The 16228-nt window shown below is 43.4% G+C and overlaps 1 protein-coding gene across 1 annotated transcript; it reads left to right on the top strand.

Annotated features, from left to right (window-relative positions):
• Positions 1–10068: 10068 nt before the first annotated feature.
• On the top strand, positions 10069–14298 carry pim1 (Pim-1 proto-oncogene, serine/threonine kinase). Its single transcript, XM_030423865.1, has 6 exons — positions 10069–10514; positions 10783–10889; positions 11001–11051; positions 11232–11598; positions 12243–12419; positions 12534–14298. The coding sequence occupies exons 1-6, from the start codon at positions 10436–10438 to the stop codon at positions 12746–12748; spliced, it is 996 nt and encodes a 331-aa protein (XP_030279725.1). The 5' UTR covers positions 10069–10435; the 3' UTR covers positions 12749–14298.
• The last annotated feature ends 1930 nt before the right edge of the window (positions 14299–16228 follow it).

Here is a 16228-nt window from a genome sequence, read left to right as displayed (position 1 = left end):
TGGTGGTGCCCATAAGACGGCTCATTAAACCGCGATTAAAACTGGTCCTACATGCTAAGGCTAACATTAGTGGCTGTGCCCAGCTCTATATTGGGGCAACAATAATGTAGCATCTGTACATACAATAATATGTAAATAAATAATATGTGAATAAAGTAATATGGTACTTCGGCTAACTAGCTAACTTGCAATAAACAATTCTCCTCCTTTCAAGTTTCTATTACAAAGTTACTGACTCTTTGCTTGGGACATGCAGTTTTAGCTTCAGTCTTTTAGCATGATACCATGTGTGTAGCCATCATGCATATTGAAGACTTTTTACAAGATTCTTATAAAACTAACAATTTTAACTGATGCTAAATTCTTAGCTGTTGCTAAATAGTAGTACAGTCGCTCAGTGACTGAATGTCATGACTTGATCCTGGGGTAATGTGTGGAGAGTTGAGGCCACAGGACTATCCATTACTGTAGGTTTTGACAGTCTGGTCATTTGCAGTACCCACATCTGGATCATCAACGCTAACAACATCCTTTCCTTTGAGTAATGCAGAACAAATGCACGATGTCTGACTATGTTGGAGAAGATGACTCATGAATAAAATAACATAAAGTCATTGGAACGACTAGTGGGAATCGGTTACAGAATTAGCACATTAGGCTAACTAACTCCTACTGTCCAATAAAAGGTGAACAGCAGGATGTTGAATAACGTAAAGGGACAGATGTGCTTGATTATTAAAAGCTAATAACCAGCGCTATGTGGGCTTGTTGCTGAAACAGGAAATACAAAACCTTATATCAATGTGTTCTAGCCTTTAAATCTGATTTAAGGCAGTTAATGTGAGCTGAGTTTGCGTCACCCTATCACGCAGAGTCACACATGAATGTTTGCTGCCTGGAAATGAACAAATAGCCTCTGTGTTGCATTCAAGTTTTGTAACTTCAATAACAAAACCCAGCTCTTAACAGGACACGGAGGGTGGGATCACCTATTATCCGTTATCACCTGATATCTATATATGTTTTACACTATGTTTTCACTGAGGAAAGCAGCATGTCAGTGGACTGGACTGAACCCAACCAGCCCCTGGACATCGTTTCAAATGTCTTGCCTGAATAAGGGCAATGGCATGCACCAGTCAGTAACACACCACTACAGTCAACCGCTGTAAGGGAAACACAACATTCCAAAGGTGGCTCCACAGATGCGCACAAACAGACAACAGACAAACAACATCTTTATGGGGAAACCCTCATAAACAGGAATTCTGGTAAACTGAAAAAGTTATTTCCAACAAACTGATTCCAGCTAACAACACTTGTTTTCCTGCTGTCATGCTGGAAATTTGGCATGCAGAATCTTTATAAGCTGAAGGATATTATACTATGTGACACATTTACAACCAAAGGCCGCATATACAAACGCAGAAAATAAGGCAAAGCAAACACTGAATCATAAATATTGCCAAGAATAAGATTTAGTAGAAACTACTACAATGGTGATACAACACTGCATGTCGTCATTGTGGCGTTTGTAGTGTTTGTTCAGCGAAAAATGATCTGTTTATTCTACAACAAAGCAATGAAGAAAAATCAGGGCAGCTGAACGGGCTGAGCTCCGTTGTTTGAGTTCAGCAGGTTCACGTTGGCCATCTCAACCGGCGCTGTATGGGAACCTAATCAGAAACCTCACAGTCTCTTCCAAGCTGCTCTGCTATAACAATCAAGGGGGTGGGGGGGGGGACTTCGTCTGGACTTCCTGATATGGGGTTTCCCAGGGAAGCAGCTTTGAGTAGTTTCTGGGCCATGACATCACCGGCAGCAACACAGAGGTGTTTTGATTCAAGCAGAGGAGAGGGAAGAGCTGGTGGGAAAACCCCTCTGCCATCACGACAACAACAATGACTGCCTACCCCGCTCGCTGGGCCACAATGCAAATCAACTGTAAACAGTGCGAGGAGGGTGGGGGGAGTGAGAAAGAGGGGGAGAGAGTCGGGTGGGGGCTGACCCGAGAGGCAAAAACAGAACAGAGCAGTTGAAAAACTTTAAATGGAAAGAAAAGGCAAAACTAACCATAACTTCTCAAAAGTGGTGGGGAATTTTCGAATGTTCCACAACCCAACTGAGGAGTCAGGCCTATTTATAGACGATTATCTGTGTAACCTGTCTCTGATGTTGTTTCTCACGTGAATAAGTGGCTCATTCAGGCTGCCTCCGTCCTGCTCAAAACAAAAACACACCAGCTGATTGCCAAACGTAAAGAAAGGGCAAAGGCAAAACCCCCTTCTTCTGCTCCTGTGGGAAGTTTGAAATAATCCCACGGCCAACATTCTTCAGCAGTGACTGGCAACAGTGTCACTGGGCTGTTTGTGTGACGGCAGTTTAATATGTCACTACTGTCTGTTTCCCACGTGGATAAATGTGTACAGCCCCCACCGGGCAACAACCCCACCCCCCACCCGTGTGTCCTCTTAACCTCCGTGGGAAGGTGACACCAGCAGCCTTCTTCCTGGTTCAGCACATTCCTCCCCATCTCTTATTCGTCTTCCAAAGGCACATGGCTCCCTCCAATCCACCCACTTCTCTCTGTGACCCGTGAATCCATTACAGCACTGTTGGAAGGGCAGTGCCGAGGGTGACGTTTTGGTGCAAAGCCAAGGTGGTGCTGCAAATCAACAGTCATCATCCTGGGGCTGGGTCTTGGTTGGCAGAAATGGCAGATCATCAGATTCTTTGCTAAGCCCCGTCCCCCTTAGCATCTGCTACACCTGTCAAGCTTTCAATCTTAGCATAGCATGTCTTTAATTTACAATTATACATTTAGCATTTTTAGCCCCCTCTAGAAATATTTTTTAATGTTCTAAACAGCTGGTCCTGTTGACTATCTCTCTAGCAGGTTTAACAGCTGTAGCTAACTAATGTTAGCCCCATGATCTTGTCGAAAGCATTGTTTCAAACTGCGTTGTTTTAAAACAGTAATCATGTAAAATGGTCTGAAACATGCTCATGAAGGAAATTATATGTTCAGGTGAAGAGACTGAGGCTAAAGCCACATGTCCCAGGCAGTCAGCTCACTTGTCAATGAAATGGAAATAAGACACAATGTTGTTTGTTGCAGGTCAGCTTGTTAGCCCCAGTTTAGTAGAAGGCAGTGTTATGAAAATGTTGTTTATCGTTTATTGTTGTTATTATTATTATTGTTCAGGTCCATTATGGGCTAGATCAGGGCACAGTCACTAATGTAAGTCTAAGCTAGCATCTAGGACCAGCTGCTGGCTTTTGAACATAGCCCACAACATGCAGGTCATATGCTAGTTAACCAGAAATTAGCAGCATATAGTTTTGAGTTGTGGTTGCTAGATATTGAGAAAATGTTGACTATTCCCAGCGCATTTTATCACCTGTAGCTAGCTAATTAACCATGTCAAGTCAATGAGCCTGTTGAAAGCATTGTTTCTGGCTAACTTTTTAATGTTTCCTCCAGTAGCAAAACCTTTTTTGTTGCAGTGTAGCTAGAATTTTTGTAAGCAGTATTATATGAAGAAAAATGTTTGAAAAGATGTAATATTGTCGTTTTATCTTCAAAAAGGATGTTCCATGAAAAAGTAATGCTATGTAACATAAAGAGTTTGGTTGTGTTTCCTTAAGTGTTAACTCCCCCAGATCTAAAATGGAGCAGACCAAACATGCCAATGTAATCTATAACTGAAATAGCATCTTGGACATTTATAGTGTAACTATAATGTACTGTAAACTAATGTAATCTATATAGTAGTTGATTAAGTAATGGTATTTTATTAGCTTGTTAGCCAGCATTGCTAGTTTGCAGCTTCTACTTTTCTATTTGTCCTGGTCTGGAGCTCAGAGACCTGCCTACCTGTTATGAGTGAACAATCATTGGTCAGGGGAGTGGCTTATCAAACACTCCATTGTGCACCAACAAAGAATATATCCACCACACTGCTTACACCAAGAGTAATGACATTTTTTATTTTTTTTATTTCATTATTGTTAGGTATTAACTAACCCTTTATGGGATGGAATTTTTGTATTCTTTATTTATAGGTCATCACTTCTGTCAACAGGAATCAGAGAGATAAACTAGGAAGTGCTGTTTCCTGGGATAGACACGTTTAAAGCTGTCAACAGTACTATTATTGTAGCCGCTGGCAACCTTAGAAGCATCCTGCCCTTTTTTACACACAGATTATACCCTCCTCCTTAACAAGCACAACAATAGCCATAAACAAACCTAACATGGACCCTTCAGTAGCTCAACCCCATAATTGAGACAAGTGGGGATAATTTCCTGAAAGAACAGTCTGATTGGCGCTGGACAGGTATGCCAATAACCTCTGACCCTGAATCAGGCCTGTGCTGACATGAAAGTTGACCCGTGGTGACCTCCAGGGTTCTCTATAGGCCCTCTGTGGTGCTTTCCCACATAGGCCTGCCTTTGATGCCTGCTTGAGCCTTTTCCCATGGCCTCGCCAGTCAAGACCTCTCAGGACCTGACGAGAGGAGGGGTTAAGAGGCTACCTGAGGAGAGGTCAGGCCACACCGGACGCTGCCCACCACACAGCTTGTCCCTCTTCCTTTAAGAGACCTCTAAAAATAATTTACCCACCTTTTTATGCCCCCCCCCCCCCCCCCCCCCCCCCCCCCCCACTCCACGCACCCACACAAACTTTCACACATGCTGATGTGTTCCTTATTTGGGGACAGTGAAAAAGCCTCTGCGGCTAATTTGGAAGCATGACAGATAATGTTTCAGCGTTTGTGTTTATTTGTGTATGTGTGTTTAAGTGCTCATTGCCGTGGGGTGGTCTTCCAGGTCCCACGTTCTCAGAGTGGGCAGCTGCCACCCATAACTTTCTCCTCAGACATGTTTATGCAGTGAGATCGGTGTTGAGAGGGTAGAAGAGGTAACAATAAGTGACAGGTCGAATACAACCAGGGACCTGAACGGGTTACACTGCTTGTGTATCACACAGTCATCTCTCTCTTTGATATGTTCATAAGCCTGCATGTACCGATCTTCTTCACCATCAAGTCGACTGAAAATATACCCCTGAATTGTCTCATTGTCTGGTAGCCCAATCAACATAACAGACATGGGCAGGCTTTGTTTGTCTGCTCCTCCTGCTGGGCTGCAGGGCAGTATCTCGACTCTCCTCTAATTATGGGGTTATCTTTGTCAATCACTGTCAAGGCACACGCAACACACAACACCATGAGACACCTGGCCTCATTCCAACTCTGCACACCGCACTGTCCGTCACATATGCAGGATGACGGGCTGTCAGTAAAGAGCATGCAAATGACTTTTTGCGTGCTCTGAGTGATTTAACATAAGTGCTTCAGATGGCTTAATGGTCCCATTTATTATGCCTGCGTGAAATAGCCTTTTCACAGAAATAAAAGCTTCATTATGAAGCATGCAAGCTATTTTATAGATTATATTTCTATTAAGGATCCATGCATATGTTGTTGCACATGGGCAATAACTCTAATGCATATATGAAGGCCAATCACTGCGATAAAATGGTGCAAAGATGTTTGTCACTCAAACCTATCTATTAAGAGAATGTAAATTATATGCACTGCCATCATCACAGTTGAAAATGTATTCCAGTCCATTGTAGGCTCACACACCCGCAAGCAATTATAACATAAAAAAAGGAATTATCCTTTAGTTGGGAATATTTACACATCTGCAGCCCTGAGTTGTATTGTGTGCTTTGAAGTAACCCTCGTGAATGACAGGGGCTGAGTGTAAGGTATCAAAACAATTACTGGGGAAAATTACAGAGAAAGTCCATTAGCCGTTAACACAGCGATCACTATATGCATATGTTTTTTGAGGGATCGTTGCAAAATGTGTGTTCATGTAAATATTATGTTACTCCCTAATATGGCATCAGCACCAAAATTCCGGTATTGGCGTGGATGCGTGCACTAGGGGTCCTGAAGGGGCTGCAGCTCATATTATTGAGAATTTCTCATTGACAGCAGTACACATAGTTTCTCATGTTTTCTCAAAACATTCTCAAAATGTTGTAAGTTACTGTCAATAATGAAATTCAAATGAGTGACATCATCTGTCTATTTTTGATTATTTATTTTTTAAACGTGAATGATGCGCACCATTTACTACGACGTCAGCATCCCCAACTGTGACTGACTCCCCATGTCGCTGAACACTGGTCGGGCTTTACAGCAGTTGTTTACAATAATGACACGTCTCATTTCCATACAGTGAGTTGAAGCATAAAATACAACTAAATCCACATATATCATAATTTTATATCCATCCATTGCACGCTGCTGTGTGAATACCTCTGCGTGCGCATGACATGCACGTCTCCATTTGAGTGACCAAACACTGCCATGTTCTCACGATTATGTATTGTTCAACGCACTGATGGTATCGAGAGCCATGAAACACCTCGTGTAAGCCCACACATGTCTCCTCCAGCTCCATAATTATTTTTCCTGCTGCTTACAGAGTGGCGGCAGGTGGGATCTGGGGACAGCTGGAGAGGTGATTGGCTGGCCATCATGACTGAAGATCATGAACAAGTGTTTTGAGTGCAGACAAGTGGCTAAGCCCTTTATGACATCAAGTGAAGGAGAGAGACAGAGGAACAAAGTGACAGGAAGAGCCTCCGCAGAATCTGTGAGGTCACACGGGGGAAAGTGAATCATCTCCATGCTCGTTTAATATGTTACATAGGTAGTGTCATAAGTTTGTGATAAAGGGAGGAGGCCGAGCGCTGGGTGAAAGTTGTCTTGAGGGGTCAAAGGCTGACAACCGAGTTAATGGGAAACTTCACTTTGCAACAGCATTTAAGGTGGAATGTTGCGCAAAAAGGAAACTGACTTACAGTATCAAGAAAATCAAGTGAAACGTGTGCTGCGTACTGCAGATAATGTGTCATCGAGGCACAGTTTATTCAACCATCAAATTTTAGTCCATCTATTTTACTGCTCTAAAGATGCATAAAGAGTAATAGTGCTCACATAATCACTGTCATTAAAGGGGCACTATGTAGTTTTGGAGAACAAACTCAAACTCAGAACGTTAATATTTACAATATTAATGAGGTAATAATACAAACTCAGAAATATGTATTTTTCCATAACTGAATGAACGGGCTGCCAATGAAGGTCTTTCTCTTCTGATTAAAACCTCTTCCCAGAAACTACAGAGTGCACCTTTAATATCAAAACGTCCCAAAAATACATCTCTGAATGAAAAATGCTCAGATTCAGAAATTCCAGTCGATTGTGCCCATGGAGATGAGCCTTCTTGGTTGAACAGTCTACGAAGAGAGATATCATGTGGCGTGTTGAAACCTTCCTGAGGGCAGGGTTTCTATTTATCTAGAAAGAGGAAGTAATTCATAGAAGTATTATGTAAGCCAAATCTACTGCCACAGTGCTGTTTCCCTCGTGTCAGTGAGCAGTGCACCAAAATGTGGGAAAATCCTGTGGCAGGAATTTGAGTGACAGTGACAAAAGCCTGTCAGACACGGGGCTGGATGAATGTAGTTGGTGCTCACGGACGTAAAACCTGGGATGCCCTGCTTTACTGTAAGAACCTGTTGCCCTCTCTGCAGGGGACACCAAGACTTCCAGAGATGGGACTGAGCAGCTGGCCTCAAAGTGAGCGGTGCAACTAATAATCTGTCCCTCTGACGGATGAGGTTAGGTGGCTGTCATCTGATCGCTGCTGATCATGCAGGCAGGGGTATATCTGCAGCCCCGGAGAGATGCGTCACTGGTGGCATTTCATAGGCCTGCGGTCGCTGTCACACTTACTGCTCTTGACCGCTCCCCTTTCACACACCTCTCTAATGGCCCTGACTGAGCATGAACTCACACTCACTCCTCTCTGCACCTTTCAGAACACTATACAGCCACTGGTGCTTAAAGGAATGATTCACCCAAAAATGTAAATTTGGTCATTATCTGCTCACCCTCAGTTAGGTTTTGGCTTTGCACACAGCATTTCTGGAGCTTCATATTAAAATAGCATTGCAGCATTCGGCTAAACGACTGAAGTAGTTGGGGAGCTGTTTTAAAACGTAAAAAAAAAACAAAAAAAACATAAATGTCCCCGAGATCCCGAATGTTATTTACACACTTTGTTAAGCCAAAAATCTTCTGTATCTTCTCCACTGTAGCGACCAAGTTAAATCGTTGGGTGCATGAGCTTGACCGTATGTCCAGGGTGTACATTAATGTCTTTTAAAATCAATTTGGGTTCCAGAGACTTGGATCGCCCTGGACAAGCTGTATGGAGCCATTTTATGTATATTTCCAGTTGTTTTGTTGTTTTTACATTTTAAAACGACTCACTGTCTACTTCAGTTGTTGAGAATGCTGCAACGCTGGTTTCGTTGAATTCGACTGGATTTTTCATTTGTTGGTGAACTGTTCCTTTAAACTTCATTTACCAGAGTGCTACTGCTGTAGCTTCACAATATCAGATGCTTCACACGTCCGGCTGTCTTCATTAAAGTACTAGAAAAACAGAGTTATTTTACTCCGCAAGATATATTTACTACCTTCAAATGTGTTGGTGTATTGCTGGCTGTCAGGAGTTGTGTAGTCAGGTGTAGAGTCTTCAAACACTCAGAGGAATTAGAGGAATTTGCCCAGGGCATCCCAACAGCAAGTATGAACTCCACCATGCTCTCATTTTCATTCCACTGGGTCAGGGTGACCTTTGCAAACTCTGTGAAACCATCCACCAACTTTTTTACGAGTACTTCATGGCAGAGATGACATAGGTGCATATTAAACGTACATTTTTGCATCCACATCTCCCTATGGGGACCGTGCAACTCAGTCAACACAGTTGAATAAACAATTGCTTATGCATGCATGCAAAAACTTGGATGAAGATCAGCCTGTATTATCAAACAGTCTATCTGCCAAAAGTCCATTCAAATAATTACAAATGAAGCATTTCTTCCTCTTTAATCGATGTTTTCCTCCACTTTAATGGAGAGATCCAGTCATTGCTTATTTGTGCAATACAACGCATCAACATTACAACTTAGCATGAAATTTCAAAGGAAAACAAAACTTGTTGAGGGGAGGGAGAGGGAGAGAGAGAGCATGCAATCCACACAATAGCGTGCGCGGGAAAAGGAGGGCGGAGAGAGGAGGAGCAGAGAGAGGAGGGGGAGGAGGAGGAGGAAGGGGGGGGGGGTAAATGGAAGTCTTTTTATCTCTAGTTTCCCACATCCTGTGAACGGCTGCAAACGCGGCCACCCAATTTGAAAGAATGAGTGGAATGCGCCTATTCTGCCCCGCGCGCTTTGATGCGCAGCCAGTTGAGAGGCATTGTCAGGCAACTCAAACAGAAAGCATAGTCCTGGACTTCACTCCGGCCGTAAACCTCAGTGTTTAATGTGAAAATAATCAGGTAAATGGCAGGGGTTTAGAATAGGTGGAATGCGGTTGATGAACTGCTCTCAGGTTGCGTGGGGGCTGTTTTGTGTGTGTCGTCGTGCAAAAAGCCTTTATTAAGCCATGTGGATGCTTCAGTGCAGCCAACAGCAACAGTCTGTTTCTGTCTTCAGACTGCAGACACAGCAAGTGGAGCACAGGGAACACTTAGAAACAGAGACTGAGTTATCAAATGTGTTGGAATTGTATTTATTTGATAGGAGAGTAAAATATATATCCAGCTCATTAACTTCTTCCGAAGCCTATTAATAATGGTATAATAATGGTCTATTCATAGGGTGTATTCCCTGTGTCGATTTCCCGCGAAAGGATAGACAGGGGGAGTACTTGGCTTTGAATTTGCATCTCCCTCCAACTTGAATACATAATTGTACTTTAGTCTCCCCCCTTTTTAGCGCGTTTTTTATTCCCGCCACGTCTGTGTCTGGCCCAGCCGGTTATGAGGTTGGCTTTATTTTCATTTGGTGATTGACGTGCGTTTGGAACGCGTACTCGCGCTCTCATTGGTGCAGAGAGCGGAAATGGGCGGCGACACGGCGACGTCTGGGCGTTTTGCGACGCCCTCTTACTACTGCCTTATAAGCGTCCTCCCCCCTGCTCGTTGTTTCCAAGAGCCGGTGTCTAACGAAGACATTGGTCGTTTGAACGTCTTATCTGTGTATACCGTCAGTTTTACTCAGCTGTTTACAAAACATTGCTGGAACCGCGCGGTGTATACATTCGTACACCGGGACGAAGTTTCGGGCTATACTTTTCTGGATCACAAGCGGGTTTTTCTTCTATTCGGATGAGAGGACCCCGACCGCATTTGTGTCGCTGCAACGTGGACTTACAGCTCTAACGGGAGCCGGGAGAGTCTCACTATCGGAATAAAATAACTGCTTTCAACCTAAACAAAACAAAAAACGAAGAGCACACACGTCGTCGACCTGTGGTGGATACCCTTAAAGGAATGCTGCTGTCCAAGCTCAATTCTCTGGCCCACATTTCCACCGACATGCCGGCGAAAATCCAGCTCCAAGTTCATCAAGGTTAGACGCCCTTTTTCCACCGTGTTGTCATGGAGGACGGAGCTGCAGCAATGGCTGGCAGCGCGCTTATCGCGGCTCCCCTCATTCACGCTGCTACTTGGTCATTTTCAAGGACGGCAGTTAATTTAAGCCACAATTCAGTGTATTTACAACATAGTGTGTGTGTATTATGTTGCGTATGAGTGCCGTCGCTTTGCTGTGGGTGCTGGTGTTTTTAGAGTGTGGAGTGGCTCCCGGTGTTCACCGGCTGTGTTTATGTCTATTGCAGTGAAGGAGAAGGAGCCCTTCGAGAAGCTGTATCAGGTCGGCGCCGTGCTGGGAAGCGGCGGGTTCGGCACTGTCTACTCGGGTACGAGGGTAGCCGACGGAGCTCCGGTTAGTATTCCCTATATGTTGTTATAGACGACGTGTTGAGTTTTGAACCAGCTGCTTTATATTTTGGTTTGCTGTACACGACATTTGACGCGGTCTGTGCTCTTTTGCTAGGTTGCTGTCAAACATGTGGCCAAGGACAGAATCTCCGAGTGGGGAGAACTGGTAAGAAACCTTTTATACAACTGTTTTAGTGCTAATATCTACTTAATTAACATGATATTTTATAATAATAACCTGCATTGTTTTTAAAAAGTGTAATATTTGACGTATTTGATTAAAATATGTCATCATTTGATCGTGTTTACATGCAACAAATACTGATGTTTATCATGGTCTCTGCAGCCTAATGGCTCCCGGGTCCCGATGGAGATCGTGTTGTTGAAGAAGGTCGGGACGGGCTTCCGTGGCGTTATCAAAATGCTGGACTGGTTCGAGCGGCCGGACAGCTTCATCATCGTGATGGAGAGACCCGAGAACGTCAAGGACCTGTTTGACTTCATCACGGAGAAAGGTGCCTTACCGGAGGAGCTGGCGCGGAGCTTCTTCCGCCAGGTGCTGGAGGCCGTGCGGCACTGCCACAACTGCGGGGTGGTGCACCGGGACATCAAGGACGAGAACATCCTCATCGACCTCCGCACCGGAGAGATGAAGCTCATCGACTTCGGATCCGGAGCCTTACTGAAAGACACCATTTACACAGACTTTGATGGTGAGTCATCAATACGATGCATTTGAAAATGGCTTTATTGTGAATATAAGCCGATTATTTTATTGGATATTTTTTTAAAGTCATAGCTATTTGAGGAACCCTGTGCGCCTCTTTGGTCTTATGATTCGTGCCCACGGACACTAGCAGGAATCCTGGGTTGTGTAATTCTCCCCCCCCCCCCCCCCCCACACACACACACACACACACACACACACACACACACACACACACACAGAGCAGCCTTATAATATATGCCGAGCAGCATTGACTTTGCTTTGGCGCCCCCCATTGGAGGGAAGTGGCATTTTTACAACTCAAAGTTTGTAAACAAAGTCACATGTCTGCTCACCCCTCCCACACACACTGCTCCCTCACACACACGCCGTCTGTCACACTCCCTGGCACCTGAGCCCAGATAATACCCTCAGAAACAGGCTCAGCTGATCAATCTGCATACCTTTGTTTATCATTTAACTTTGTACGCAGTGGTTTCGTTTTGAGTTAGTCAAAACAATATTTGATTGTCAGTTAGAGGAGGCTGCACCACTGCTTCTCTGTTTCTTTCTTGTGATTGTGTGTGTGTAATAAATGGGTTCACAGTTTCTAAAGGTGTGTTTTTCTTTTTTTTTCTTTCTCCCTGACAGGCACAAGAGTGTACAGCCCGCCAGAGTGGATCAAATATCATCGCTATCACGGTCGCTCTGCCACAGTTTGGTCCCTGGGTGTCCTGCTCTATGACATGGTGTGTGGTGACATCCCATTCGAACACGATGAGGAGATCACAAGAGGGCAGGTCCTCTTTCGGAGGAGAGTTTCTACAGGTAAATACACATTGCAGTGCATGTATGTGGTCTTTCACCACTTGCCTAATATTTCATAAACAGTTTAGTGCTCCAGACTTATTGGTTCTCTCCCCCCCCCCCCCCCCCCCCCAGAATGCCAGCAGCTGATCAAGTGGTGTCTATCCCTGCGGCCAGCTGACCGCCCATCCTTCGAGGACATTATCAACCACTCGTGGATGCAGAGCACGTCCTCCTCCGTAGTCCCAACCACAGTGCAGACGGAGAAGACAACCACAGAGATCAGGCTGCACAGCATCGGCCACGAGCCCACAGCCTTCATCCCCACCCCCGTGGCTGCGGCTCGGTGATGGAGGTTCGCTCCAGTCTGAACCAGACCCTACAGACACAAGAGACTATTACAAATAGACTTATGTAACAGACTTGAAGCAGGGAGGAGGATGGAGTGGGCCCTGCACCAAGGTGTAAAGGACTACACACAGAGGAGGTCGATGTCATAAAAAAACATCTCATGGCTTCAACCTGGCAGGCCACACCCTCTCCACCCTCATCACCCCAAATACTTGATTCTCCCAGCCGCCGACATTGTTGATGTCAGATCATCATCCTCGCTGGACTATGATCTAAGGCAATGAGTGTTAATCAGCGTGTGGGGGGGGTGCTCTGTGTGCACAGACACCTGCGTTGAGCAAATACAGAACGTGCTCTCACTGTTCTGCTGAATGGCCAGCGGACAGTCTGAGTTATGTAACCTCTCGCTACACTGTACTCTACTCTCCCTCCATTCTGTAGAGTAGATGCGTTGGCGAACAGTGAGGTGATTTTCAAAAAGTGCCTTCTGTGAGATTGTTGGGGGACCTGAAAATACTTGAATTTGTGAAAGTGAAAAGGCGCTAGATCTCAACTGCCTTTCTGCTCCTTACTCTGTACAAGGCTTTATATTGTTTATCGCTGTTTTATTTTCCTCTCATGGGCCTAGATCAGTAAAGCCTATGCCATTTACAACCACTACTATCACTACTACTACTACTCCAATGTCATTAGCAACCAGACAACCTCATAGCTCCGGCAGCAACCTGTGCAAACAAATCATAAAGACAGCAACACTGGACTTACCTCGCTCTCTTTACTACAGCATGCACCTCTACTCTACAACCTCCGCTTCCTCCTCTTCTCATGTTGTACTGTAAACAAACAAAAGGCTTAGGCGACCGCTCTTTCACACCCACCTGAATGCACACCACAATGCAAACCATACCGAAATACAACATCCTCTGCTCTTCTTTTTTTTTTTATGTTATGTTTAAACAGTGCCTCACACAGGTCTTAAAATTGGGCGGAGACAAGAATTGTAAATAATATTTATTATTGCTGTGGCTTCTTTCTCACACTAAGTGAGCGCAGAATTTATTTATTTATTTATGAGAGAATTTTGGCTGTATGTATTTCATTCCACAGTCACTGAAGGGCCCACAGATTATTTAAAAGATAAACAAAGATGAGATGATTTTTTTTTTTCTTACCATATTTATGGCTTGAAATTTTAAGAAAGAGCAGATGTGTGTGTATGTTTGTGTATGTAGTGTAAATAACGTTGTAAATAGACCCGAAAGCACTTCCATCTTAATGTATGTAAACATTGAACGTCTACTGATGGTAACTGGTTTTGTTACGCTGTCGTCTGCTGTGGGAACAAGTGAATTCTGAATGTTGGATGTTTGGGCGCGTGAATGTATTTGTGTGTGTGTGTGTGTGTGTGTGTGTGTGTGAGAATGAGAAACTCTTCTGGTTTCATGATTGCAGCTTGGATTGTTGTTTTTCTCATCCATTCAAATTAGAATTGTAAATTATGTTAGAAACTATTTTTATACAATTTCAATAAATATTTTTTTAACTATGACACTTGACTTCTTTTTATATTGCTTCAACACATTCATGTTATAAACGCACTGTTGATGCCACAACACACTTTTATATCAAGGTGAAACTGTCCTACATCTATCAAAGCAGACAACAGGTGTGCTAGAATACACACTTTATTGATAAAAAGATGTTACAAAGAACAGTGGCACTATGTTAACACATGTATAGACTAGTGGGTCAGAGGGAGCAGGTTTCCTGTTTGACGTCTCTGTAGAAGAGCAGCACATACGGAGAGACTAGATGAAGAGATAAGACAGGCTGGTATCTACTCTTCTCATCTACCCTCTGTGTCTGCGGGGTGCTTTCACATATAGGGGAGAAAAACAAGTTCAAAACCCAGCACTGACTTTCTACTTCAAACGGATATATTTAAGAATGGCAAACACATTCATATATGACGTCTCGTATGCTGCAAAAAAAGTTGTTTATCCAGTTATTTATGTGAAAGTCCACACATGCAGGAACAGACCTGTTAAGCACTGGTTGCTCCTCAGCAGTGTTTGTCAAGTTGCTCAGGGATTGTAATATGTTACGTCCCTTTATTGCTCCAATAAAAAGTGATGTTATTACGTTACTTATCACTCGGCATTAGAGTCATTAGTTACATGTGACTTTATTATATCACTTTTACATGGGTAACATCTACTCCACATTACAGCTTGCCCTCCAACAAGCGTAGCATCTCTCCACAACCGTGTCCTCAACTGAAATCTCTTTTCAGTTGTTAACTGGAGTTCATGCTGCTTGTAGAGGCCTGGCACTGGCAATAGAGGCCTCAGGCTGCATTACTTAGTATAGTAATATTACAGTTATTTAGCATAGCAACTGTAATATTTTTACCAATTTAACTTTAATATATTGTTGAGTGATGCATCATTGCCTAACACTGTTCATCAGGGCTGGAAAGTGACTACATATCTCAAGTTCTTTATTTCTGTACAATTTTGAGTTACACTTGATGCTTCTTGATTCTACTGAACTACTTTTCAGAGACCGATACTGTACTTTTTCACTCGACTTCATCTACAATACGTGACACAAACATTATTTTACATTCAAAAGATGTCATCTTTGATTTAAAAAAAAAAAAAGGTATATTATTAATCCTTTGAATAACCCAGCAGCACAGATCAGTTGACCTTTTATTGGGCCCCAATGCAGAAAATAGTTTTGTGCCCCTGGTCCTCGTCTCCATTGAGTAACCAAGACCCAGAAACCTAAGTAAGCCTATGTCTGTGCATAACTATCTCTATATAGTCCAATTACAATAGTGAAATCCTACATCAGCAAAAGTAATCCAATATTGCATACAAAATACTTTTAGTTTTGATGTGTCAAGTACTTGATGTTGTAAAATGTTTAAATGCAAGACATTTACTTGTTCTTGTGTAATAGGTGACAGTGTAAGAACCTCTACACTGTATTTTTACACAATTATTTTACTTAAATGTACTACAGGGAATTTTTCCTACTCAATTTATTACCTCTGCCAAGGAGGTTGTGTTTTTACCCGCGTTTGTTGGTTGGATTAAGACCCCGCTGACTTCTGGTTTGGATCCTGATAAAGGGATCCAGGAATTTCTTTTTCACTTTCTTTAACACTGTGAGGCGGGGGATGTTTCAACATTTTTGTTACTTTCTCAGGGAATAATGCATGGATTTTGATGGCATGTTTAGCAGGCTGGTATCTATGAGTGAGTACAATAGGGGTCTCATGGGCCTAGGCAGAGGTATGCACTCTATATATTACCTCTATATGACCTTCATAAGCAAACAATTGAAGCTATATAGTAATCACCCTCTGCAGATTCACAGCTGTAATGTTGCCGCTGCTTGTCTTCATGGATTCAACCCAACTAACAGGCTGCAGGTGCTCCTGTGGGTTAATGTAGACATTGATAGTGAGC

This window comes from Sparus aurata, chromosome 7 (assembly GCF_900880675.1).
Source record: "Sparus aurata chromosome 7, fSpaAur1.1, whole genome shotgun sequence".
In the NCBI taxonomy this organism is placed as follows: domain Eukaryota; kingdom Metazoa; phylum Chordata; class Actinopteri; order Spariformes; family Sparidae; genus Sparus; species Sparus aurata.
Note: the sequence above shows the minus strand (reverse complement) of the source record. Positions and strands in the feature narration are given on the sequence as shown.

Bases quoted from the DNA above. Each gene is read 5' to 3' on its own strand.
- pim1 (XM_030423865.1), top strand. From the start codon at position 10,436: ATGCTGCTGTCCAAGCTCAATTCTCTGGCCCACATTTCCACCGACATG. The intron at 11,052-11,231 runs GTAAGAAACCTT...TGGTCTCTGCAG, and splicing joins TCTCCGAGTGGGGAGAACTG to CCTAATGGCTCCCGGGTCCC. The intron at 11,599-12,242 runs GTGAGTCATCAA...TCTCCCTGACAG, and splicing joins CATTTACACAGACTTTGATG to GCACAAGAGTGTACAGCCCG.